Source organism: Labeo rohita, unplaced genomic scaffold, assembly GCF_022985175.1.
Source record: "Labeo rohita strain BAU-BD-2019 unplaced genomic scaffold, IGBB_LRoh.1.0 scaffold_640, whole genome shotgun sequence".
Taxonomy (NCBI): domain Eukaryota; kingdom Metazoa; phylum Chordata; class Actinopteri; order Cypriniformes; family Cyprinidae; genus Labeo; species Labeo rohita.
In genome coordinates this window covers 1-25,351 of record NW_026129569.1, presented here as the reverse complement: position 1 = coordinate 25,351, position 25,351 = coordinate 1, and the positions used below count along the sequence as shown (strand labels likewise).

General features: G+C 42.0%; 1 protein-coding gene and 1 long non-coding RNA gene across 3 annotated transcripts; one reads left to right on the top strand and one right to left on the bottom strand.

Annotated features, from left to right (window-relative positions):
- Window positions 1–245: 245 nt before the first annotated feature.
- LOC127161410 (globoside alpha-1,3-N-acetylgalactosaminyltransferase 1-like) lies at window positions 246–23,936 on the bottom strand. Of its 2 annotated transcripts, XM_051104181.1 has the most exons (5): window positions 23,593–23,927; window positions 11,676–11,711; window positions 7,343–7,372; window positions 7,092–7,229; window positions 246–1,785 (listed from the first exon to the last, which is right to left on the bottom strand). In XM_051104181.1, the coding sequence occupies exons 1-5, from the start codon at window positions 23,676–23,678 to the stop codon at window positions 1,095–1,097; spliced, it is 981 nt and encodes a 326-aa protein (XP_050960138.1). In that variant the 5' UTR covers window positions 23,679–23,927; the 3' UTR covers window positions 246–1,094. The 2 variants fall into 2 exon arrangements, with proteins under 2 accessions (XP_050960138.1, XP_050960139.1); XM_051104182.1 differs by lacking the exons at window positions 7,092–7,229; window positions 7,343–7,372 and having other exon boundaries at window positions 23,593–23,936.
- On the top strand, window positions 22,421–25,308 carry LOC127161411 (uncharacterized). The gene is made up of 3 exons (XR_007827027.1): window positions 22,421–22,556; window positions 24,710–25,136; window positions 25,242–25,308. It is a non-coding gene; the product is annotated as an uncharacterized LOC127161411 (long non-coding RNA).
- Window positions 25,309–25,351: the final 43 nt, after the last annotated feature.

Here is a 25,351-nt window from a genome sequence, read left to right as displayed (position 1 = left end):
CCATTGTACTGTTTTTATATTAATTTGGGGTGGATTGCTCTCAAAATGCAATAAAATATAATTTTATCAATTTTAATCATTATTTTTATTGGATGATTGATTTTATATCTCTAACATCTATTCATCTTTTTTTTATGGCATTTGAAATTGTCTATTATCTCACCTTGTGTCAACGGAAACTTAAATGAAATGAAAATTAAATGAAAAACATCCATGACGCTGTTATAAAATAATTTGACAGAGTATTAACACTTAATGACATTTTAATGACAAGTTCAATTTGAATCACTGTAGTTGAGGTCAAGAAAAATATTCATGACACTGTTATAAAATAATTTGACAGAGTATTAACACTTAATGACATTTTAATGACAAGTTCAATTTGTACCACTGAAAAAAGTGGTCAGGACAATATTCATGACACAATTATAATGGCCTCATAACAGCCAATGTCAAAACCAACCACATGACAGTTTAATGTAATATTAACCCATATAGCTAAGTAGTTTCTTAAGTTTGATAATTAATCTGCTATGTCATGTTTATGAGAGATTTATGACAGGTTCTGTTGTCTTGGTAATGTAATGTCTTGGTAATGTCAAGTTGTCATGACAAAGACACTGACAGTTTATGATGTATTGGTTTATGTCAAGTTGTCATAACAAAGGCCTCTCAAACAATGTCATCTTTGCATTAAAAATGACATAACTGAGCAAATGACACTTAATGACAGTTGACATTAACATGCATAAAACCTCCTTCATATTTATGACATGTGTCATGTTGTAATGCCACGCCAGCAGAGGGAGCCTTCACCCATGGACTGACTGTTCCCGCTCCCTCTGCTGCTTCATGGGTTACTTCCTGAATTTATGCATGAATTCATGGTAATTCATGTACCCTTACCGTAAAGTGTTACTAAAATTTGTTCTGATAATCTACCCCATTCTGTTATATGATGTTTTTATCTCTCATTAAAAAAAAAAAAAAAAATTGGCCACAGGTTTTGTTAGTCGACAAGAATATCAATAACATTTACATGCCTGGCAGGTACTAATTCCAAACAAAGTGCATGAATGTTCAGACAACAGCTGCTATGGGTTTGGACGAACTGCAGCATAGTTTTTAATAACTTGAGAGAAGCGAATGATTTTGACTTCGTTTGTGCGAGCTTTTAAGTCCTGCCACAGATATTCTGGTGAGAGCACCTTGCTGGGTTTGTTATACAGGAAGTACTTGTTCAAATGGGACTCCTCCTGCCACGCTGCCTCAATGGATTTAGCTGCATCAATGTCCAGCTGCTTCCGGCAGGTTTTAGCAACCTCATATACGTCTTTCACTAAACCACCGATCACAGCTCCTCCGTAATAATAATCACCCTCAGCACGAGGAATGAATGCTTGAGACTCTGGCCTGCGCTCATATGGGAACTGTTCACGTGGTGTTTGATAGTACCCAGGATGTATCACACCGATAAGACGACCCAAAGACTCAGTCCCCCATCGCCCATAGAACTTTGTGTCCACATCAAGGCTGAAAACATAGTCAGCTTCATTGATCAATCGACTCTCAATCAGTTTCTCCAGCCTTTCCATCCTTCGCAAAGTGATCTCCTGCCATCTGTTAGAACTAGGCACTTCCACCACTGTCAGCTGATGTCCTTCACCCAGTTTTAGTTTAGGAACCTGTTGTGGTTGATCAGTGAACAGATAATAATGCACACAAAATCCAACGAAGTAATTCTGCTCTGCAGACTCCAGGAAATCTTTAAGAAACTGTGTGTATCTGGAAAAAAAGGAAGAGGGTCTGAAATGTAAACTAATGAATAAAGCGACAAAACATTTTAATCATTTTTTCCACTTCTCGCAATTTATTCACCATAAGATGACCATAACACAAACTCCAATATGGTACAATTTTTATTTTTTTTTTGCTAAATATCAGTCAGTTAATCATTGGCGGGAAAAGCTGAAATGATATCCACCTTATTCTTCAACTTGGAAGTAAGCCTACGGGTAAGACTTTCGTTTCAGTTTTACACAGCAGCATGTAACACAGTTAAAGGGAAGCTAACATGAAAAATAAAAGGCAAATATTGACATTTTCAAGTTGTAATATGCAAACAGCCCTGAGAAATAGGAAGCACAGGGCATATACGTGCATATGGCCCCCCAACTACACCACTGTTAAATAACCAAAAGAAATTTATGATATGAGTTGAATAAGTTACTATGCCTACTTGCATACCTTGAAGATTACCTTTCAAAAGTTGAGGTTATTAATTTACTTATGCAACATACCTGGGTATATTTACAGTTAATAACCTGCCTTCTGGAATACCACAACCAGGATCCAACTGCAGCTTAAAGGGTTAGTTCACCCAAAAATGAAAATTAGCCCATAATTTACTCACCTTCCAGGCATCCTATGTGTATATGACTTCCTTCTTTCAGATGAATACAATCTGAGTTTTATTAAAAATTATCCTGGCACTCCCAAGCTCTATAATGGCAGTGGATGGGTGTTTCTCTTTATCAGTCCAAAACAAGTCCAATAAAGTGCATCCATCCATAATAAAAAGTGCCTCACATGGCTCCAGGGGGTAAATAAAGGCCTCCTGTAGCGAATCAATGCATTTTTGTAAGAAAAAATCCATATTTAAAGCATAATATTCACTTTAATCTAGCTTGCGCCAGATGGTCGTACACAGAAGCTATTCCGGCTTTGTGCATGTGCCACTTGGAAGTGATAAATGCGAAGGTGCCATGGAGAGATCAAAACAACAGTCAAAATGAGGACTGGTAAAGAAAAATGTTAAAGGATTTGGATGCAAGCCAAGAGAAGACTGGTTTTCCTTTGCTACAGTAAGGAAACTTTGTTTCCTTTGGTCCTGTTAAAAAACGTTTGTTTTTGCGAGCCTCACTGGCGCATGCGCAATGCAGACATCCTACGTCATCCGCCCGGAGCTACTTCCGTGTATGGTCAGCCTGGCGCAAGGTACATTAATGTGATTATTACATGTTAAATATGGAAATTTTTCTTTCAAAAACACATCAATTTGCTACAGGAGGCCTTTATTGACACCCCAAGTGGATGGATGCACTTTACTGGATTTGTTTTGGACTGATGAAGGGAAATACCCATCCACTCCCATTATAGAGCTTGGAAGTGCCAGAATTTTTTTTAATATAACTCAGATTGTTATTAATCTAAAAGAAGGAAGTCATATACACCTAGGATCCCTGAAAGGTAAGTAAATTATGGGCTAATTTTCATTTTTGGGTGAACTAACCCTTTAACATTTTTTTTTATAACAATAATATCAAAAGAACATAAGAACCAGAAAACAAGAAACATAGGAAACAGCACACAGACGAGGGAACAATAGGAAACAGAACGCAAACTAGTAGCTGAACCAAGAAAACAAAACCTCAGGGAACACCAAGACTGTGTTCCAATTCAAATCTCATGGATTTGGATGTAGGCCTACATGTAGGCCTACATTGCTGAGTGCTCACTATTGGCGAAGCTTGTGTAATATTAAAATGTATTGCCCTAAGCCTTTAAAGTTGTTAATCTATCATTTACAATTTTTCTTTTCTTATTAATTGTTTTATGTAGCATTCATGAGTGTCTGTCTACAAGCAAAGTGAAATGCACCCAAGTTTGTAGTCATCCTGTTCAGGTGTGTGAGCCCCTGGAGCACGATTTTTCACTACACTAGATAAACAGGTTCAAATATGCAAGGGTTTAGTGGAGAAACTGGTAAAACCATAGAGATGGCTATATAAAACATCTCGGTTACGTATGGTAACCCTTGTTCCCTGATGGAGGGAACAGAGACGTTCTGTCGAGTAGTGTACAACACTAGGGGTCGCTCTTGGGAGCCCAAACACCTCTGATAGTTTGAAAAAAGCCCAATGAAATTGGGTGTGCAGAATTTGCATAGCTGGCCACGCCCCATACATCCAGGTATAAATAGGGCAGCACATGCTCTGCTCACTCATTCTGTTCTGGAGTCGAAGCGTCTCAACTCACTCAGAGGCGGTCCAGAGTTGTGGCATGGGGGACACAATGTGTCCGTTCCCTCTGAGACGTTCCCTATCTGTCGTACACTCCGAGTTGTGTCGAGTAGTGTACGACACTAGGGGTCCCTATATAAACACACCACAAGTCTGGCCGCGTCACAAGTGATCGGGCGCAGATAGTAACAAGCCAAAGTGTTAACATAAATGCAGCTCACCTCTTCATGACCTTCCAACATCCAAGAACTGACCTGTCACAGGCAGGGTTACCTGCAGCCAGGCCTTTCCTCAGTGGAGCGGCTGAGTGTCTTGAGAACGTTGGGAAAGTGCCTGTTTCTCGTAGAAAAGAAGGCACTACGGAGATCACAACCTGCCCAGATGGGGGGTATAATGTGAATATCATTAGATATGGGACTTGAAGTGGGTCTCACGCTAAAGGAGACTACCAAATTCAGATCTTAGAGACAAACCTGTCTTCAGGGGAAACACCGGACCATAGAGAGTTATAGGTGGAATTACACACATGGGGCCACATAAGGAGCCACTACACTACTTCCCGGTCTTAACAGAGGTGAGCGCAGTTGGGGAGGCCGTCTCCATGGAGAGGGCACAGAATCAACCGACTGAAGGGCTCAACGGATCTTACTGTAGACCACAAGGACCACAGACAGATCAAGAGGGGATATGGTGCTACCAGGGAGGGATCACCTTCCGGGCACCTCTAACAAATCGTGCCCCACTGATCTGCCTTCTACCAAGTCACGGTGGCTGTACACGGGCCTTGGTGTAGAAGCAGAAAGGTGCCTATCCAGGCCTCCTTGGAGGAGGGATAGCACAGATTTGATACCGCAACTCCATGGGTTCTACCCTTAAGAATAACACCTGCGCCATTTCCAGGACATGTCACCGCCTGGTGGAGGGGGCTCAGTCCTGTATAAGGTGCTTACCACTGCCACCATCCTTCTCAGGGGGATGTGTCAGGAAGGAAACGATGGTGGGAGCACAAGCTCCGAGAACCAAGTTCCGTTGGGCCAAACAGGGCTACCAAGAGAATCTGCTTCGAGACCTTCCCGACATTGCACCATGTCTGTGCAATAAGGCTCACTGGGTAATAAGCCGTACGGTCAGCTGAGTGCCAATGGATCTGAACCGAGGGAGTCCTCGGTCAGGCCGTACTGGCAATGAGTGGATTCTGGTGAGGCAACAGATCTACCTGTGCCTGGCCGAATCGACTCCAAAAAAGTCAGACTGTCTGAGGATGGAGCCTCCACTCACCTCGGGGCAAACCTGTCGCCCGGAAAGTGAGTGGCGCACAGAAGCCTGTGCTGGGTCTAGGGCAGGAGATGGCGGGTGAGTTGTGACATGCGAAAGTAGCATACACCGTCTTGACGGTCAGTGTCTGCCACAGTCACTGTGTTGTCAGCGCCGACCAACGCATGCTCGCCCTAACCCCTTCAGGGCCCAAAGCATTGTCAACCACTCCAGGCAACTGAATGCCCAAACAGCCGATGGCCCAACTGAACCCCAGGGCTTGCACATGGCGCCCCAGCCTGACTTGGAAGCAACTGTTGTTGCTGTTACACAGTGCGTTTAGACAGCTGTCCCAGTGCGTTACACAGTGCGTTTAGATCTGCTTGCCCGCAGAACTAACGCGTCCCCACTGACCAGGTAGTGACTGTCTGCTGGTAAGACAGACATTAAGAAATAGATTTGTGCCGAATCCTTCTCTCATCCCCAGGTCGAGGGTGGATCTGGGTGGGTCAGTTAGCCCGCCTCCTCTGGGTTGCTTGTCTGAGGAAAAATAGAAGCCTAACGAGGGTTCTGGAAAGCCTACTGACAAACTGGTGTTGTCACCTTCCCGTAAGAACTTTGACCGTTGGGTGGGTCTGGCCGGAGGCCCGGCTGTCGCGGGGCCTCAGGAGTTCTATAGGGGGCCGTCCGTGGCAATGAACAGACAGGAGTAGTCGGGGGTACCGGGCCGGAGGCACTATCACGGTGTTGCCAGAAGGACCAACCTGGGAAATGGGGGGTAAGAAGCGGACTTCAAATTTCCCGCATTTCCAACAGGTGAAGCCACAGGCTACAAACGGCACACGCCCTCCTAGCGATGCTGCCGCTAACCATACCGCCTGTTTAGGAACTCCAAAATAAGAAAGCCAGCCGTACTGGATGGACTAACAAACTCATCTGGAAGTTTCATCGCGGGACGCAAGGAGCGAGAGTTTTGCGGGGTTTCACCTGGCGGAAACTTTCTCGCTTCGAATTGCTCCCCACTGACGCACACCGTAGCGGCCTCGTACCCAGAAGTAGAAGGACCGGAACGGAGCAGTCGAGGTGAGCCGCGGCTTCACATAAAAGCACACGGCTCGTGAGCAAAATGCGCCCAGATCATGTTTTCGCCGGCAAAACATGAATCAACAATAAGCATTGCATCAGCGTGAGAATCACGAAAACACTGTCAAGAAACACTGAATACAACGGTCGTGTCGATTGTTCAGAGAGGTAGCCGCAACCAGAAGAACACGGAGGGAAAGGTATGTTAACCAACACACAATCCCAACCATGCCAGCTCTTTCAGAGAAATTGCTCTTTTAGGAGGAAGATTGCTCTTCAAGATCGCCGTTGAAGCACTCAGGGGAAATCTCACAACACTTATCTGTGTTTGAGAAGGGAGAGACCGCTGCTTGTCGCTTTGAATCCAATGACGAAGAGGTGAATGGTGCAGCTTCTCACAGAGAGACGCTGTATTCGACTCTGAAGAAACAGAATGAGTGAGCAGAGCATGCGCTGCCCTATTTATACCCGGATGTCCGGGGCGTGGCCAGCTATGCAAATTCTGCACACCAAATTTCATTGGCCTTTTCTCAAACTATCAGAGGTGCAGTCCCTTGCAGTCCCTCACAGAGAGGGAGGGGGAAAAAAGTAAAACAAACAGAAAATGTATCAGTCATGTTTGTTATTTCATGACCATATACCACCTTCTGCATGACTCTTACAATTAAATGCTACAATAAAGTTCAAAGTCAATAAAGGTCAGAGAAAGAAATAGGAGAGATGGAAACTTACTTTCCAAGAGCGAAGACAGTAGTTGCTATGGTGATATTTTGTTGTTTGTAGATCGAATCAATCAGTGTGGGATCAAAAGTTCCTTCCCATACAATTGGGGCTAACCATGGTGTCACAGTAATAACTTTGCCATCTGAGCTGTTTTAAATGAGGAGATACACATATATGTGGGTGAAATGCAAATCCAAATCCAAAGTGGTATAAAATCATAAATAATACTATAAAGGTTAAATATGTGTTTATGTTCTTACCCGACTACACTGGGCTGATTGTGTGCAAGCCTGTACAATAAAATAAAAACTGTAAAATAATCATTTGTGAACAGTTGTGATACAATGCATTCATCTCCAATGGTCAAAGCATGTTATTCTTCATTATTCTAAAAGGTTCTGACTTCCCACCTACTTTTTAAAAGTCTGTTGATGAGCTTCTTGACATAACAAGACTTTAAGTTAAATTTCACACCCATACTCTACCAGTTTCAACTTCTGTCAACTACCTGCCAACTTCTGCATTCACTCAAAAAAATCCAATGATGACTTTCAAAGCTCTTTATTGTCTTGTCCTTCACTACCTCACAGTTACTCATTCCCTACACACTTTCCCACATACTTTGGTCCTCTGTAGCCACTCTTTTAAAAAACCAGCATGAACCAAACCAACCAGCAACTATGTGAATCACAACATACTTGATGCATACTTGATGTTAATGAGGCTAAGACTATCCAAAGAAACTCTGCGAATGACAAATTAAAAAACGCTAAAAAAATATAAAAATATTGATTTAAAGATGCAAATTATAGATAGAGAAACAATAGATGAATGGTTAAATATGGACATGCACACAAATGTTTAAGTAATTTGAGGGTGTAGAGAGTGATGGGTAATAATGACGGGTAATAATAGATCATATATATATATATATATATATATATATAATTATATATAATATAATGGGATTCAGTGGCCCCCTCAGCCACCCGTATTTTAATGTAGAATATGTTACATAAATTATGTTACATAAATATATGAATTTAAGAACATACAAAAAAAATCTGATGCTGGCTCCTCTGCCAGTGGGTGTCTATTTTCCACAAGTTGATATGATTTTTCAGGGTATTAATGCAAAGTCTATAATGTACTTAAAAATTCTCAATGGTAGTGTAAAACAACCTTTTTACCTTGTCAAAATGAGGTGATTGTAAATGATGACCAATATGTTCATTATTACATCCAGCAACACAACACCTCAATCGCTCAATCTGAGATATTCTTGTCTAACTTACATCCCTGCTCCGGCATCGAAACAATGGATGTCGGACTGTTACAGCTGATTTAGAGCTGGTCTAAGGTAAGACACTCATGCAATCAACTATCGTGGGAGCGGCCATCTGAGAAGGGCTCGATTTGAAAAAGGGATATTATTTTTACAGATTAATTAAAAACCACTGCATGGATTTTTTATCATTATAGGGTAGATGTGTACATACACTGCCTACACACATTAATGTTCAAACAACATGTAAAAGTGAACTTCTGATGACCCCTTTATGTATACTGCCCTGACCCTTCTTGGCACTGAATGTACAAGTTCATGACAAATTTTCACATCTGTCCTGTTTAACTCCTGGAGGACAACCTCCTTAAAGGCTCTGGTCTTTAATGGGCTAGTTTTGCTCAGCTTATCTCTACAGAATCCCCCTCAGCTGCTCAAGAGTTAAGATAGAGTGAAATACATGTCCACTGAAATGGCCAGTAATGCTTGGAATGAGGGGAGGGTAGCATCTTCAGTTTTAGTTTTTGGTAACACTTTATAATAACTATCCATTATAGCTAGTTAATAGATCATTAATAAACTGTTAGTTAATGGGTTATAAATGACTTGTTAAATAACAGTTAATAGTTTGTTAATTATTTATAACTATCCGTTATAACTAGTTAATAGACCATTAATAAACTGTTAGTTAATGAGTTATAAATGACTTGTTAAAGAACAGTTAATAGTTTGTTAATTATTTATAACTGTGCCTTATAGATAGCCAATAGATAACTTACAAGCTGTTAGTTAACAAGTTATAAATGACTTGTTAACTGTATTTTAATGACTTATAACTATACCTAATAAATAAGTAATATATCATGAACAAGCTGTTAGTAAATTACTTACTAAAGACATGTTAAGTATCAGTTAATAGTTTATATATGTTATTGGGACGTTATTCTAAAGTTGCAACTATTCTTCATTTATTAACTGTTAGTAAATGAGGAATAGTTGCAACTTTAGAATAATGTCCTAATAACATACATAAGCTAATAACTAACACTTAACTAATATATTAACTCACACTTTACAGATCAGTTGTTCATAGTTTGTTAACCATCTACTAATACCAGTGAAACTTTGTAGAACAGCAAATGGATGGAACAAGTTCAAGCTACAGAAATTTAATGTGATATTTAAAATATAACATTTTTGTACCTCAACCTTGTTCCACCCATACGCTTTTCTGTGTACTGCATTTTACCAAAGAAACTCCACAGATAATATGTTGAACATTGTGTTTAATGTATAGAAACACACATACTGAGCCATCACATGGCAGAACAGCAGTATACAACAGAATACAAACCCATGAGGTTTGGGCACTTTTTGTGCTAAACATGAAAACAAAATCTAGGCACTGGCATTATTGATATGAACATGTTTTATCACACCTTGGATGGCTCAGTATGTGTGTTTTATATTTTAAGCGCTATTGTGACTGCGTTGTGTCACGTGGCAAACACGACGCGTTGCCATGGAAACAATAAGGCTTTACGTTCTAAATAACGGTCGCCTAAAAAAACTCACTCTGGGGGCTCTGCAACTCACGTGTGAAAGGGTTAAATTTCTGTAGCTTGAACTTGTTCCATCCATTTGCTGTTCTACAAAGTTTCACTGGTATTAGTAGATGGTTAACAAACTATGAACAACTGATCCGTAAAGTGTGAGTTAATATATTAGTTAAGTGTTAGTTATTAGCTTATGTGTGTTATTGGGACATTATTCTAAAGTTGCAACTATTCCTCATTTACTAACAGTTAATAAATGAAGAATAGTTGCAACTTTAGAATAACGTCCCAATAACATATATAAACTAGTAAGTAATTTGCTAACAGCTTGTTCATGATCTATTACTTATTTATTAGGTATAGTTATAAATCATTAAAATACAGTTAACAAGTAATTTATAACTCATTAACTAACAGTTTATTAATGGTCTATTAACTAGTTATAACGGATAGTTATTATAAAGTGTTACCCAGTTTTTTGTATTACATCACACAGTGGTGTGTGAATTCATGACAGCATTGATAAAGCACAACTCCCTCACACCTGCAGCACTCATACATCCCAATATAAGAGCTTTACTACTACTGAATGTCACTGTGGGTACTAGGCACTTCTCACTGTACTCCTCCTCTAGCAACACCAGAACATTTTGGATGCTTTTGGATAAGAAATTATTGACTTGGTCTCTTGAGACCAGAATATGGATTTCCAGAAGTCTATATTTTGTAAATATGACAGCAGCAAGGAACCAAAATTCCACCGATGACAGAAATGGAGAAAAAAACCTTGGGAGAAACCAGGGTCAGTCGGGAGCCCAGTACTTCTCTGGCCAGATGAACCAGCAGTTTGTTCCATGTTGCAGAAAAGTCTGACAAAAATTGGAACAAACTGTAGGACTGACAGTTGCATGCAACAACCATGCATGTCACTTTTGCAGGCTGCATCATACTATGTGAGATGAAGTGTCACTATTTTTATAGCTTTTGCCAGCTAAGAGACACTTGCATGGTATTTCTCTGGAAGACCTGATTTTTTCAGGAGCCTTGTCACAAGTTCTTTGTTTTTGAATTTCCGCTATATTTTTACACTTAAAACAATAATTTGGCATTTCTCTTGTACCATTGTCCTCTTTTATGATAAAAAATAAGGTAGTTCTCTCCCAAGTGGGTTCATTGTTGACAGCATTAAGTCTGAGTATGATTCAGTAGGCCATAAAACACTTTTAACTGTCAGGAAAGTTTTGTTTTTTTTTTTTTTTTGAAACTTTCAGGAGGGTGTAATCATATTTGCAACACAACATTTTATCACTTTGATAAGAAAATCTTGTTTTGCTGAATTATTTTGATATTCTTCTTTGGTGATTGATCAAGCAGGCTTGTTGGAATATTATATCTCCAAAAAACCCTAACATGGTCTTCTAAGTAAAGAGTAATTGCTGAATTTGTTATGTATTAGAGGGGGTGTGCTCATTTATGCTGTGCACTGTATGTATACCTCTTATCTTGCTAATTGAGTTAATTAATAAATGTGCTCCTCTCGTGTTAATTTGTTTAATTATCTGAACATGCTTCTCCCAAACTTGGTTAATAAAACATAATCTATGATTACTGTTCTACTTACAATGTAAAATGTTATTTTGCATTACATGTCCTAGATTAAGTCCAAATGAGTAAACTGTTGCTAATTCAACTGAATATTAATTTGCTCAACACTCACACTGTGTGTTTTGATGGATGTGTGTAGTTACTTACTTGCCCCAGCTGGAGGTGAAGTGCAGATAAACAATACTGTAAGTAAAAGAATAACATGTTGTAAATGATAATGTAAAACTAACCACTTCTTATTTGTCTACAAAATAAACATATAAAGTTTTGTATTTTACTATCATATGCATTTAATACATTTAATAATGTCTTTAGATTGTAGTAAGCTGATTTAGTTATTGCTATGATTTGGCTTCCAGAATGACAACAAAATGCCTGACTTCATTCTTTTTTTAGTTTTCAGATTGCTGGAGTTAAAGTATGCCTTCATCCTTGATTTTGTATTTTGTATTTTTTTTTTTTTTTTTTACCAAATAATGACCTCTCTTTTGTCTTTATTTGCCTGAAGAACGTTAAAGTACAGTATTAAATGCAAGTAAAATGTATACTTTAAATTCATTTTAAAACTTATTGAAGATAAAATATGTGAAATAATGTCCCCTAGTCATTCAGCGTAACAGATATATTTATGTAAAAGGGTGATCTTACTAATTGTGTTGTATTTAAGTTATTGAAACTTACTGGTTTGAAGGATAGGTCTTTTAATGTAATTTCTTGTTCTAAATATGCCTGACAAGATTTTTTTGTTACTTCTGTTGCACTAAATTTTAGTGACATTTTAGTAGGTATTTTCTGTAAATCATGCTAAAACTGATAATTGTCATTATTTTTTTCTCACATTCGAATGTATCAAAAAATCTCTTTAATCCATATACAGTCCTGCGAAAAAGTTTGGACACCCGATTAAATTTCATGCTTTTCTGTATCAGAACATAATAAAAAATCATCTGGTCCTTGGCAGGCCTTAAAATTTGGAAAATAAAATGTCAAAAACAGTTGCAGTTTATAGAGGTTTGTGGGCATTTGTTTATGCACAGCTCTCACCACAGCATTTCAGTCAGGAGGAGGTCTGGTCTTTGTTTGGCTATTTCAACCCCTTGATTTTTTTCTTTTCAGCCATTGTGTCATAGATTTGCTGGTGTGCTTGGGATCACTGTCCTGTTGCATGACAATTTTCGCCCAACTTTAGCTGTCGGACTCATGTCCTCACATTTGACTCTCGAATACTTTGGTATACAGAGGAGATCATGGTCGACTCAGTGACTGTGAGGGTGAGGTGCCCAGGCCCTTGGCAAGCCTTCCAAACATAACATACTTGTCCCATATTTTTCTAATTGTACTGCAGTGTTAATTTTGAAGGCAAATTTTGATTTAGTCTTAGTCATAGTCTTTTGACTAAAATGCCATTAATTATGTCATATTTTAGTCATCTGAATTGTTTTAGTTTTAGTCAACTAAAAATCATAAGATTTTAGTAGACTAAATCTACAGTAGATTTAGTCTGCTAAAATCTAATGGGTTTCAGTTACAGTGTAACACATTTATTAAGCATTTCTTTAACCCTTTAACCCTTTCCACTGGTGAGTTTTTTTTAGGTGACCGTTATTTTAGAACATTCTTTTTATTGTTTCCATGGTGACGTGTCATGATTGTCACGTGACACACTGCAGCCACTACAGCACTGTATAGGCGTGTTCGACTTAACGCAGCGCTGCGCAGCTCGATCAAATTCTGACTTGAAGCAGTGCATGCTGGTTAGAAATTTTGTCCGACTTGAGGCGGCGCTGACGCCTCGTGACTGTCACGTGTGCCATCAAAGTACCTCGATAGAGATTCGAGAGCAGCCGACTGCTGATTGGCCAGATTCACCGCATGACAACGATCACGTGTTTTGGGTTTATTCTAACATCCTCAAGTCCGATAATACTGACAAATCTGTGTTTTTAGAACATTAAAAGTGTTTTTTACTGTAGTCGCAATGTTATATTGAGTCAGATCTATGAAAAAACACTGATAAAAGCATAAATAACCCCACTTTATTAGTATTTAAATAGTATATGTTTGTGTTTATTATTATTCTTGTTCAGATGGCGCTGTATTAAGCAGTATATGAAACATGTTTCTGTTGCTCATGAAAACGTTTTTAAAAAGTCGGTGTATTTGATAAATATTGCATTTAATTCACTTCTTCTGTGATAGAGCATGCAAACACCGCGAGAGCTTCACTAACGAGAGCAGAAAGTGTCCGACTTGACGCCTCCGTTTTCAACTCCGCCGACTGCTCTCGGCTACTCTCGTTGATCACCGTATGTAGCCATTGATGAAGTCGAACACACCTTATGACAGACATATCATTTTTATTTAGTTTTTCTTTTTTTTTTAAATATTCACACACTTGCTTACCATGTCTTCAACCGTCTGATATTCCGTTTCATGAATACGTGTAAGTGAGCGTATTTTGCCGTTTTAAAACCTTTATAAATGATCTGGATCGTGATCTATAACGTGAGATGGGGTCTAATTTTAGTATGGCAGGTTTAATTCGTTTTTGTGATGACATCTTAGTGTAAAACGGTGGGAATTACTCACTTTAAACTACCTTTAGGGAACAACTGTCACGAGCTTTGAAAAACGCGGCTGCTCAACCCGCCATCTTCGCACCGCCCCCAATGAACGAATATAGGGAATGTCCATACGGGTGTTCGACTTCATCTACGGCTACATACAGCAAACAACGAGAGTAACCGAGAGCAGTGGCGGGCGGAGTTGAAAACGGAGCTGTCAAGTCGGACACTTTCTACTCTCGTTAGGGCGGCCGTACACGGTGCGAATTCGGACAGTTGGAAGACCGTATGGCCATGCACACGTCACGAGTGACTTTGTTTACGGACGCAGTGGTACACGGCACGATTTTAAAACCTGCCGATTTCCGAGGCAATCACATTCACGAAGTTTCGCGCCAAAAACATGGACTCCGAGGAAGAGATCCTTTTCTTTGTGGCAGCAATGGCTTGCGAAAAAACAAAAAAGAAAACGAAGGGCATGGCAAAGAGTTTGGCTGAAGGGCAGAGAACAACATGGACTTTCTTTTCTTCAAAAACAGCTTGAGGTAAGTGTGCATTCTTTTAATCGTCGTCGTGGATATATCGATATGTCATACAGCGCTCGCTGTTCTTGCCAGAGTTCAGCGAGTTTGTCCTCTTTCTCGACAGTCCAAATTCTCCGTGGCGCTGCCATGTTCATCTTTCTTCTTCTGTGGTTTTCTTTTCTTAGCTTCTGATTGGTCATTTCCAGTTTGCTTAACAAATCGGCTCATTCAACAGCACACACGTCATGCTTTCAATCCGACAGCTCCCGAAGTTCCCTTATCGAGTCGGTTTCTCGACATTACGTATGGGGAAACCCTTTTCCTCGAAATGCTGAAGTCTGATTGAATCACTCTGTTGCTTTGCAATAGTCAATGGCGTCCAAGCATTCGCCTAATTGGCTGGCTCAGCCACTATATATGCCACCAAAATACCTCAGAATCTTTCTTCACCTGGAGTCTGTTTTCGCCGTTGACCTACGCGACTAGAGCGGACGACGCGGACAGAAATAGCGGTCCCCTCTTGCGTTCCGGCGGAATATTTCTATTTAGAGAATATGTCACTTTGCCGCATGTGTGGCGGGCCCGTGGAATTTCCAGACGCACACGAGGATTGTGTGCTGTGTCTGGGCCGCGCCCATGCTGAGGCGGCATTGGAGGGATCGGATTGCAAAGCCTGCGAGGATTTGCCTATCAAGATCCTTCGTGCGAGGCTGGCTGCTGTTCGCAGCGGTGGCCCGCTGGACCCTGCGTCTTCCCCGCCCGTCGCCTTCGAGCCGCGGGCCGGCAGACCGCAGGCTTCCCATTCAGGAGGATCTAACGAGGGGTTGACGTCGGCCCAGCGCCCACGTCGCCCTCGTACACCGGAGCCCCCGCTCGTCTATGCTGAGGAGAGTTCCCGCCCTCCGGCAGAAGCGCGGGAAATGGTCTTGTTCGGCTATGAAGAGGATGACGTCATGTCTACGAGTGCCTCCGACCCAGGTGCCTGGTCGGATGCTCCGTCAGAGGCTAGCTGCACCCAGACTTCACTGGATGCGGAGCTGATGAACATCCTCACAGAGGCTGTGGCGGATTTGGAGTTAGACTGGGCAGCCCCTGAACAGCCGTCCAAACGTTGGATGGATGGGTCGTTCCTCGGCGCGAGCCGCCAAGCGGAGGTGCCACAGAGACCCGCCCCTTTCTTCCCTGAACTCCACGAGGAGCTCGTTCATGGCGCTCCCCTCACTCAGCCCGAGCCCATGCACAAGGGACTCAGCTTCTCACGACGGTGGAGGGGGCGGAAAAGAGGGGGTACTCGTGACCGCCTCCCGTTGAGGACGCCATCGCGGCTCACCTTTGTCCATCCCGAGGTTGGAAAACCGCCTCATTGCCTTCTAAGCCATGTCGAGCTACAGCTCACATCGCCGAGAAGGCATATATTTCTGCAGGACACGCAGCATCTGCCCTTCACACAATGGCAGTCCTGCAGGTGTTCCAGACGCGACTGCTGAGGTCCCTGGACGAAGAAGGCCCGGACCCAGAGTCACTCCGCAAGTTGCGGACAGCAGCTGACCTAGCCCTGGCCGCATCTAAAAAGGTCGCCCAGGGGATAGGCCGCAACATGGGCAGTCTGGTGGTTCTGCATCGCCACCTGTGGCTGACACTTACAGAGATGCAAGATGCAGAAAAGAGGCAGCTCCTCGACGCCCCAGTGAGCCCACAAGGTCTATTTGGAGTCAGGGTCGAGGCCTTTTCTGAGAAGTTTGCGGAAGCACTAAATCAGTCGAAGATGCTGCCGCACCTTCTCCCCAAGCGATCTAGCGCTGCCCCCAGGTCCAGGTCCAGATCGTCATCAGCTCAGTGATCAGCCGGGTATGCTGGTCGTGCTCCACCCGCGAGCGGGAGCTCGCGTCGCGAGCCTGAACCGCCATTTCGTCAGAGGCAGTTTAAGAAGTCCCGTTTCGGAGCGAAGCCGGCCCCTCGTCAGCAAGGACGACCTGCGGAGAAAACAGAGCAGCGTTCCTGAGGTTCGTGCTGGGAGGAAAAGGGCGCGGTCCGTGTACGACAACGGGCCAGCAGCCAAAAGAGCGTGTTCCCGCTCAGAGTTCACTCGGCGGCCAGAAGAGAACCCCGAGAATGTTTGTGTGAATGTTACGTTGAAACCGATATATTCTGTTGCAATAAACATAAAACATTACACACCTCACCAAAAGAGCTCTTTTCCTCCCCTGACTATTACCCGCGATATAAGCGAAACCTCCCCCCCAAGGGATGTCTCGCTGAGCGGGAGCTCGGTACAGCCCGAGTTTTCAGATGCAGATGTCCCCGTGCGGTGCGCCGTGGATGTGTCACCTGTCGGTCTTTTAAGCAGCGGTGTTTCATCGGCGACTGGCACACAGCCCTCGCTGCAGCGAACACCGCCGTCCCCATTATCGAGTCACCTGAGCGCGTGGGAAGCGCTCCCGTCGGTGTCGGATTGGGTAATCAATACTATAAAGCGCGGCTATACTCTTCAGTTCGCTCGCAGACCACCCCACTTCAACGGTGTGATTATGTCAGAAGTGTCGGAACAGAACGCCCCGCTGTTACGAGCAGAAATCTCCTCCCTCCTAGCCAAGCAGGCAGTAGAGGTAGTTCCCGAGGAGCAGAAGGAGTGCGGGCTATACAGCCGTTATTTCGGCACAGATATGTACGAGCAGGGTACTGCGATGGGCAGGGTGGTCAGACGGACGGTGGTGACCACAGACGCATCACTGTCAGGCTGGGGAGCCCTCTGCGACGGCAGGCCAGCGTTCGGCGTGTGGGCGAGAGACCAGAAGCACTGGCATATAAATTGCTTGGAGATGGAAGCTGTTCGCTTGGCGCTGCAGAATTTTCTTCCGTTCGTGAAAGACCACCATGTTCTGATCAGAACAGACAACACGGCGGTGGTGGCGTACATCAATCGCCAGGGAGGAACACGCTCGTGCGCCCTGCAGGGCTTAGCAAGGCGCCTGCTCTTGTGGGCAGATCGGGTATTTCTCTCGATTCGAGCAGTTCATGTGCTGGGCAATATGAACCGCGGCGCGGATATGCTGTCCAGGGAGGGCATTATTCACGGGGAGTGGAGACTGCACCCCCAAACAGTGAAGTTGATTTGGAGCATCTTCGGCGAAGCGGAGGTCGACCTTTTTGCGTCAGAAGAGAACGCCCACTGTCTGCTATACTTCTCGCTGACGATCTCTCCCCTGAAAGGGGATGCGCTGTCGAGCCGCTGGCCGATGGGTCGGAAATATGCATTCCCCCCAGTCAAAATAATGCCGCTAGTGCTGCAAAAGATCAGAGAAGAGAGGGATGCTGTGCTTCTGATAGCGCCAAATGGCCCAACCAGCCGTGGTTTCCGGAATTGGTGAACCTGTCGTCGACCCCCCCGTGGCGGATTCCGCTGAGAAGGGATTTATTGTCCCAGGCGAGGGGCACCATATGGCACCCAAGACCGGAACTATGGGATCTGCATGTGTGGCAAGTCAGTATGGAGTGAACCAGCTAACCGTCTCACAACGTATATTGTATATGATAACGGAAGCCAGAGCGCCTTCGACAAGGCGCCTGTATGGTCTGAAATGGAAAGTGTTTGCGAACTGGTGCGCTAGCAGGCATGAAGACCCGATAAGCTGTGATATCCCCGCTGTATTGACCTTCCTGCAGGAACGTCTGGATGCTGGCGTTTCTCCCTCTACGCTTAAAGTTTATGTGGCCGCTATCGCTGCCTCTCATAACATGCTGGAGGGCCGTTCAGTCGGTAAGCACCCCTTGGTATCGCGCTTTCTTCGTGGGGCGAGGAGGTTGAATCCTTCCCGCCCTCGCCAAATGCCGGTGTGGGACCTGTCGTTGGTGCTCAGAGCACTGTCCGGTCCACCGTTCGAACCAGTCTACCAGTTTCATGTCTAGCGACATGAAAGTGCTCTCCTTTAAGACGGCGCTGCTGCTCGCGCTAGCATGTGGAAAGCGGGTTGGTGATTTACATGCCCTATCAGTCAGTAGTGCTTGTATGCAGTTTGGCCCGAACGATTGTATGGTCAGACTCACGCCCAGACCTGGCTACACACCTAAGGTGCTCTCAACCCCATTCAGGGCCCAGGTTATCACTGTACAGGCGTTCTGCTCCTCCGAGCCAGACACCGAAGCTGTGTCACGGAAGTACGCTTTGTGTCCCATGCGTGCGCTGCATGCTTATGTAAACAGAACTAGTCAGTTTCGAACTTCAGAGCAGCTTTTCGTCTGTTTCGCGGGCGTTAAAAAGGGCGGCCCGCTATCGAAACAAAGGCTGTCTCACTGGATTGTGGAAGCTGTGCGCCTGGCTTATGATTCCCAGGGACTCGTCTGCCCGATAGGGGTGCGCGCCCACTCCGCTAGGAGCTTGGCATCCTCCTGGGCCTGCGCAAAAGGTATGTCTATTCAGGACATCTGCTTCGCGGCGGGCTGGTCATCTCACAACACTTTTGCGAGATATTATAACTTGGATATTCCTTCATTTGCACCGCACGTTCTGTCAGTGCAGGAGGAGAAGGCTGAGCAGCCATTGGATGACTGAGTCGTCGAAGGATACGCCCCCAGCCTGGCACAGGCTTCAGCCCATGGTTTCTACTAGGTCGTCTAGGCGAGACAATTCAGAGTAATGTTCTCTTACATCCGTAAAGTCATTTGCTAATTGAAACAAACACACATCCATAAGTGTCCCCGTTTATCTATGCCCACTTATTCAGACTGGCAATGTTTTCAGGCACCAACATGTTTGCTGCCTTATTTCAACCCATATATCATTGGCTATTGCAAAGCAATAGAGTGATTCAATCAGACTTCAGCATTTTGAGGAAAAGGGTTTCCCCATACGTAATGTCTCGTTCCCTCCTCTCAGGGAACCAAGGTTACACAAGTAACCAGAGACGTTTTTTGACATGTTTAAAAATGATCGTGAGGTCAGGAAGTGCTCGTTAGGGCGGCCGTACACGGTGCGAATTCGGATATAAAAAATATGAGCCGTGACTCTTTGCTACACATGCAGGAACCGTCTGATCACCCTTGCGTGTGTACACTGGTTGCAAACTTGACAAAACTTCACCTCTACAGCAGTGCTAACAAGCATATGCATTAAAGACATTGGAACTGCAATGCTACAGCACTGTACAGTATTGTATGTTTTAACGTAGTATTATGCACGTCGAGGGGGCTAGTTGGCCACCACTATAGCTAAATTTCCAGTTTGCTCAACAAGCACCGGCTCGTTCAACAGCACACACGTCACGCTTTCAATCCGACAGCTCCCGAAGTTTTTTGACATGTTTAAGATTGTGAGGTCGGGAAGTGCTCGTAAGGCACTATGCTTGTCTCGTAATTTCTCACACAGCATACGAGCCCCGACCATACGAGAAGAGACGACTTCCTCCGATCTGAACAAGAATACCCAGACAGCAACATAGTGTTGGCCCAGATTCGGCCCAGACCTGGCCCGTGTGAAATCCATGCGGGCCAGATGCGGGCTGGATCTGGGCCAAAACTGCTTGCTGTCTGGGTAATGATCAACATAAACATATACTATTTAAATACTAATAAAGTGGGGTTATTTATGCTTTTATCGGTGTCTTATGGTAAATCTGGCTCAGTATAACATTGCAACTACAGTAAAAACACTTTTATTGTTCTACAAACACAGATTTGTCAGCATTATCGGACTTGAGGATGTTGGAATAAACCCAAAACACACGTGATCGTTGTCATGCGGTGAATCTGGCCAATCGTGAAACAGCCACGTGGTCATCAGAGCTCCTGCAGCCGCTCTGAAGAAACTAGGTGTGTTCGTCTTAACGCAGCGCTGCGCAGCTCGATCAAATTCTGACTTGAGGCGGCGCTGACGCCTCGTGACTGTCATGTGTGGCATCAAAGTACCGCGATAGCGATTCGAGAGCAGCCGACTGACTCAGTCGCCGCAGTTTCTTCAGAGCAGCTGCAGGAGCTCTGATGACCACATGGCTGTTTACACGATTGGCCAGATTCACCGCATGACAACGATCACGTGTGTTTTGGGTTTATTCCAACATCCTCAAGTCCGATAATGCTGACAAATCTGTGTTTTTAGAACAATAAAATAATGAGCCAGATTTATCATAAGACACCGATAAAAGCATAAATAACCCCACTTTATTAGTATTTAAATAGTATATGTTTATGTTTATCATTATTCTTGTTCAGATGGCGCTGTATTAAGCAGTATATGAAACATGTTTCTGTTGCTCATGAAAACGCTTTTGAAAAGTCTGTGTATTTGATAAATATTGCATTTAATGATGTGACATTTTAGTAGGTATTTTCTGTAAATCATGCTAAAACTGATAATTGTCATTATTTTTTTCTCACATTCTAATGTATCAAAAAATCTCTTTAATCCATATACAGTCCTGCGAAAAAGTTTGGACACCCGATTAAATTTCATGCTTTTCTGTATCAGAACATAATAAAAAATCATCTGGTCCTTGGCAGGCCTTAAAATTTGGAAAATAAAATGTCAAAAACAGTTGCAGTTTATAGAGGTTTGTGGGCATTTGTTTATGCACAGCTCTCACCACAGCATTTCAGTCAGGAGGAGGTCTGGTCTTTGTTTGGCTATTTCAACCCCTTGATTTTTTTCTTTTCAGCCATTGTGTCATAGATTTGCTGGTGTGCTTGGGATCACTGTCCTGTTGCATGACAATTTTCGCCCAACTTTAGCTGTCGGACTCATGTCCTCACATTTGACTCTCGAATACTTTGGTATACAGAGGAGATCATGGTCGACTCAGTGACTGTGAGGGTGAGGTGCCCAGGCCCTTGGCAAGCCTTCCAAACATAACATACTTGTCCCATATTTTTCTAATTGTACTGCAGTGTTAATTTTGAAGGCAAATTTTGATTTAGTCTTAGTCATAGTCTTTTGACTAAAATGCCATTAATTATGTCATATTTTAGTCATCTGAATTGTTTTAGTTTTAGTCAACTAAAAATCATAAGATTTTAGTAGACTAAATCTACAGTAGATTTAGTCTGCTAAAATCTAATGGGTTTCAGTTACAGTGTAACACATTTATTAAGCATTTCTTTAACCCTTTAACCCTTTCCACTGGTGAGTTTTTTTTAGGTGACCGTTATTTTAGAACATTCTTTTTATTGTTTCCATGGTGACGTGTCATGATTGTCACGTGACACACTGCAGCCACTATAGCACTGTATAGGCGTGTTCGACTTAACGCAGCGCTGCGCAGCTCGATCAAATTCTGACTTGAAGCAGTGCATGCTGGTTAGAAATTTTGTCCGACTTGAGGCGGCGCTGACGCCTCGTGACTGTCACGTGTGCCATCAAAGTACCTCGATAGAGATTCGAGAGCAGCCGACTGCTGATTGGCCAGATTCACCGCATGACAACGATCACGTGTTTTGGGTTTATTCTAACATCCTCAAGTCCGATAATACTGACAAATCTGTGTTTTTAGAACAATAAAAGTGTTTTTACTGTAGTCGCAATGTTATATTGAGTCAGATCTATGAAAAAACACTGATAAAAGTATAAATAACCCCACTTTATTAGTATTTAAATAGTATATGTTTATGTGTATTATTATTCTTGTTCAGATGGCGCTGTATTAAGCAGTATATGAAACATGTTTCTGTTGCTCATGAAAACGCTTTTGAAAAGTCGGTGTATTTGATAAATATTGCATTTAATTCACTTCTTCTGTGATAGTGCATGCAAACACCGCGAGAGCTTCACTAACGAGAGTAAAAAGTGTCCGACTTGAGGCTTCCGTTTTCAACTCCGCCCCGACTGCTCTCGGCTACTCTCGTTGATCACAGCGATTAACAACTTAAATTCTGATCTGCATCTCACACAAACGTTCCATAGTCCACTAGAGAGGACTGCGGCTGCTACGCACCGTCATTTGGACTGCTTTTTGGTACTGCATTTGACATTTTAAACGATTGCGATTGCACTCATTTGTCTGTAATGTTTCCTTTATTATGGTGCAGAGAGAGTTATGGTTATGTTTAGGAGTAGGAGTGGGATTAGCGACTATAAAAAAATAATTGTATGCTATATTGTTAATAAAGTGGTAATTTCCCTGCATATTTTGTTCAGTTATGTTTTATATCCTTTTATATTCACTGTAATGGGGGCTAAAAATCTAAATCGCTTGTTGATAAAATGATAAAAAGGCATTGATACGAATATCTTATTAATATAAATGATACGTAAGTATTTTTTTTTTTTTTTTAGCTAAAAATACGTAGCGATTTGTACGTTTTAAACGTTGAAATATGTTTGTATTGTACGTTTTCGCATCAATAAAAACATACAAAAATGTACGTTTTGAGCCTCTAAACATTACGTATAAATACCTACGTATAAACAGTGAGAATGGCATAGTTTTGGTGATTATTTCTTCTTATGGGGTGCCAACTTCACAGTGGTGTTAATTCCTTTAACACTAAGGGTTTCCTAACTTTGTCACACATGGCTTTTTGTGTTGTTGTTCATCTGAGGTTTTATTTTTCAAATTTTAAGACCAGACAAGGACAAGATAATGTTTTTAATATGTCCTGATAAATCAATAGGGTGTCCTAACTTTTTCACATGTCATAAAATAGGATAAATTTGCATAAAGTTGCATTCAAAGAAAAAAAGAATTAAACACCAGATTAATCCATGATGACACTGATCAACTATTATTTTACTGTCAGTCCCTTCCTCTTTCTGTTTCTCTAACAAAATGGCAGGGCAGATTAAAATACGGCACCACATTACAAACGTTGTTTTCCTGTTTTAGCTGAAAACTTTGGACTGGGTTGTCCAAATCATAAACTTTGTACAAGTTAACTTATTATTAAAAAAAAAGTGTGCTCTGAGTAATAAATTGTTGGGAAAAAAAGGAACTTTACTCTAGATGTATTTTAAAATCCAAACACCACAAAATTTCAAGAGTAATTACTTACCAAGTTAGTGAGAAGCCAGTCAACGTTAGAAGAAATAAACAAAAAGTTTGTTTCATTATTCCTGCTTTAAGATTTGTGACTCTCATCTTTTTGAGGACTAGTCAAATGAATATATGTCGAGGAAGGAAGAAGGAAGGGGAGGAGGGACGACCCGTTTCTAGCATGAGCACAACCCTGTTTTCAAAATTTCTACAATCTGTTTGAATTCTTACAAATTTGCCTATAAGGCTAATCATGGGCTGTAGCTGATTAAAAACTAAAAAACTGCATTCAGCTCCACTGTACACGTGTATCATGGAGGAGCAATCGGTTTTCAAACTACTGTAAAATGTTCACTGCATTCACGCTCGTCACACCACAGATGTTTCCTCCTGCGAAAATGAAACCCTTAACACATATGAACACATTTGAAAATTTTACTTTCAATATAATACATTGCAGTGCATGTGGCAAAGAGGTTTGCATACTTGAGCTAAAGAAAGATTTGTACTAGAAATGCAAACAGTAAACTTGTGTGTTTGTAACTGGTGTGTGAGATCAGGACTTGTATTTGAATTATTCAGTACTCAAATGTTATACCTATCTAGGCAATACAGTCGAATACTGCAATAAGTTTGGTAAACCACCCCTATTAGTCAAACATTTTATTTATATATTTATTATTATTTTTATTATTATTCCTTGGGGAATAATGAAAATCATAGAATCGCCACTAAGGCTAATAGGTCAGTTGTTCGTATTTTCCCGAAATGTAATCCACAATTAATTTACACATAGTTTTGCTCTCTCTTTCTGTGGTCCATCATGACATTTTTATAATCTCATAATTTTGACCAATTCTGTCAGAAAGATGCTAGAATTAACAGGGAACTTGAACTCAAAGCTCCCAGTGCTGATCTTGAAGAAGCTGCCAAGGATATCTTAAACCTAAAGCTGTTTACACCATGAGCAAGAACTATGATAACTATTTTAGCATCTACACCAACAGACGATAACGATAACATTCTGTTTACTGTTATACATGCTGCACTTACATTATGTTTTTGTCTGCCATCTGTTGTTGTCAATGTTTTTGTTGTTCATCATGTGATCAATTCTCTTTCTTCCTGTCTTGCAGCATTTCTCACAGACTACTAAGTCCTTCTTCATCAGCTCTCCACAATATCAGCCCTTCCAAAAGCTTCCACATCGCTTTCTCTCGTGTGGCACATCTGCTCTCAGTACTTTACTGCCGTCTTCCAGTTTTTGCATGTTTACTTATTATCTTTTAATTTCTCCTCTACAGTCAACACTCACTCCCATCACTAACTTGTCACATGACAAATCAGATCTTCAGTTAATTTGGCAAAATCAGATCACTTGAAGCTGTTCACACCAAGAGCAAGAACTATAATGATAACTATTTTAAACATTTATTTTTCATACTAACATGAAATAACATTCTGTTTATTATAAGTGTGTGCTGCAGTTATGTTGTCTGCATTTAAATGTTCAGGCTATTTACAGTCTGGTGGATTTTGATTGGCTGTCAATGTTTTCCATTGGTATGTATGTATTCAAGCAATGTAGTTATATGCGGTACAGCATTTGATGTTAATCTCTCAAAAGATAACCGTTAACATTTTTCACATACACATCTATTTTTTTAGCTCCTATAATTAGCAAATCAATTGTGCCATCGTCTCTGGAATTTGGGCAGGAAATGACCGAATATGGTGAGTACTGACACCTGCACCTGTAATCACCAACACTATTTCTT

Excerpts from the sequence above, each read along its gene's own strand:
- LOC127161410 (XM_051104181.1), bottom strand. The coding sequence starts at position 23,678 with ATGAGAGTCACAAATCTTAAAGCAGGAATAATGAAACAAACTTTTTGT. Across the intron at positions 7,230-7,342 it reads AATCAGCCCAGTGTAGTCGG|CTCAGATGGCAAAGTTATTA; the intron begins GTAAGAACATAA and ends CATTTAAAACAG. Across the intron at positions 1,786-7,091 it reads ACTGTCTTCGCTCTTGGAAA|ATACACACAGTTTCTTAAAG; the intron begins GTAAGTTTCCAT and ends CTTTTTTTCCAG.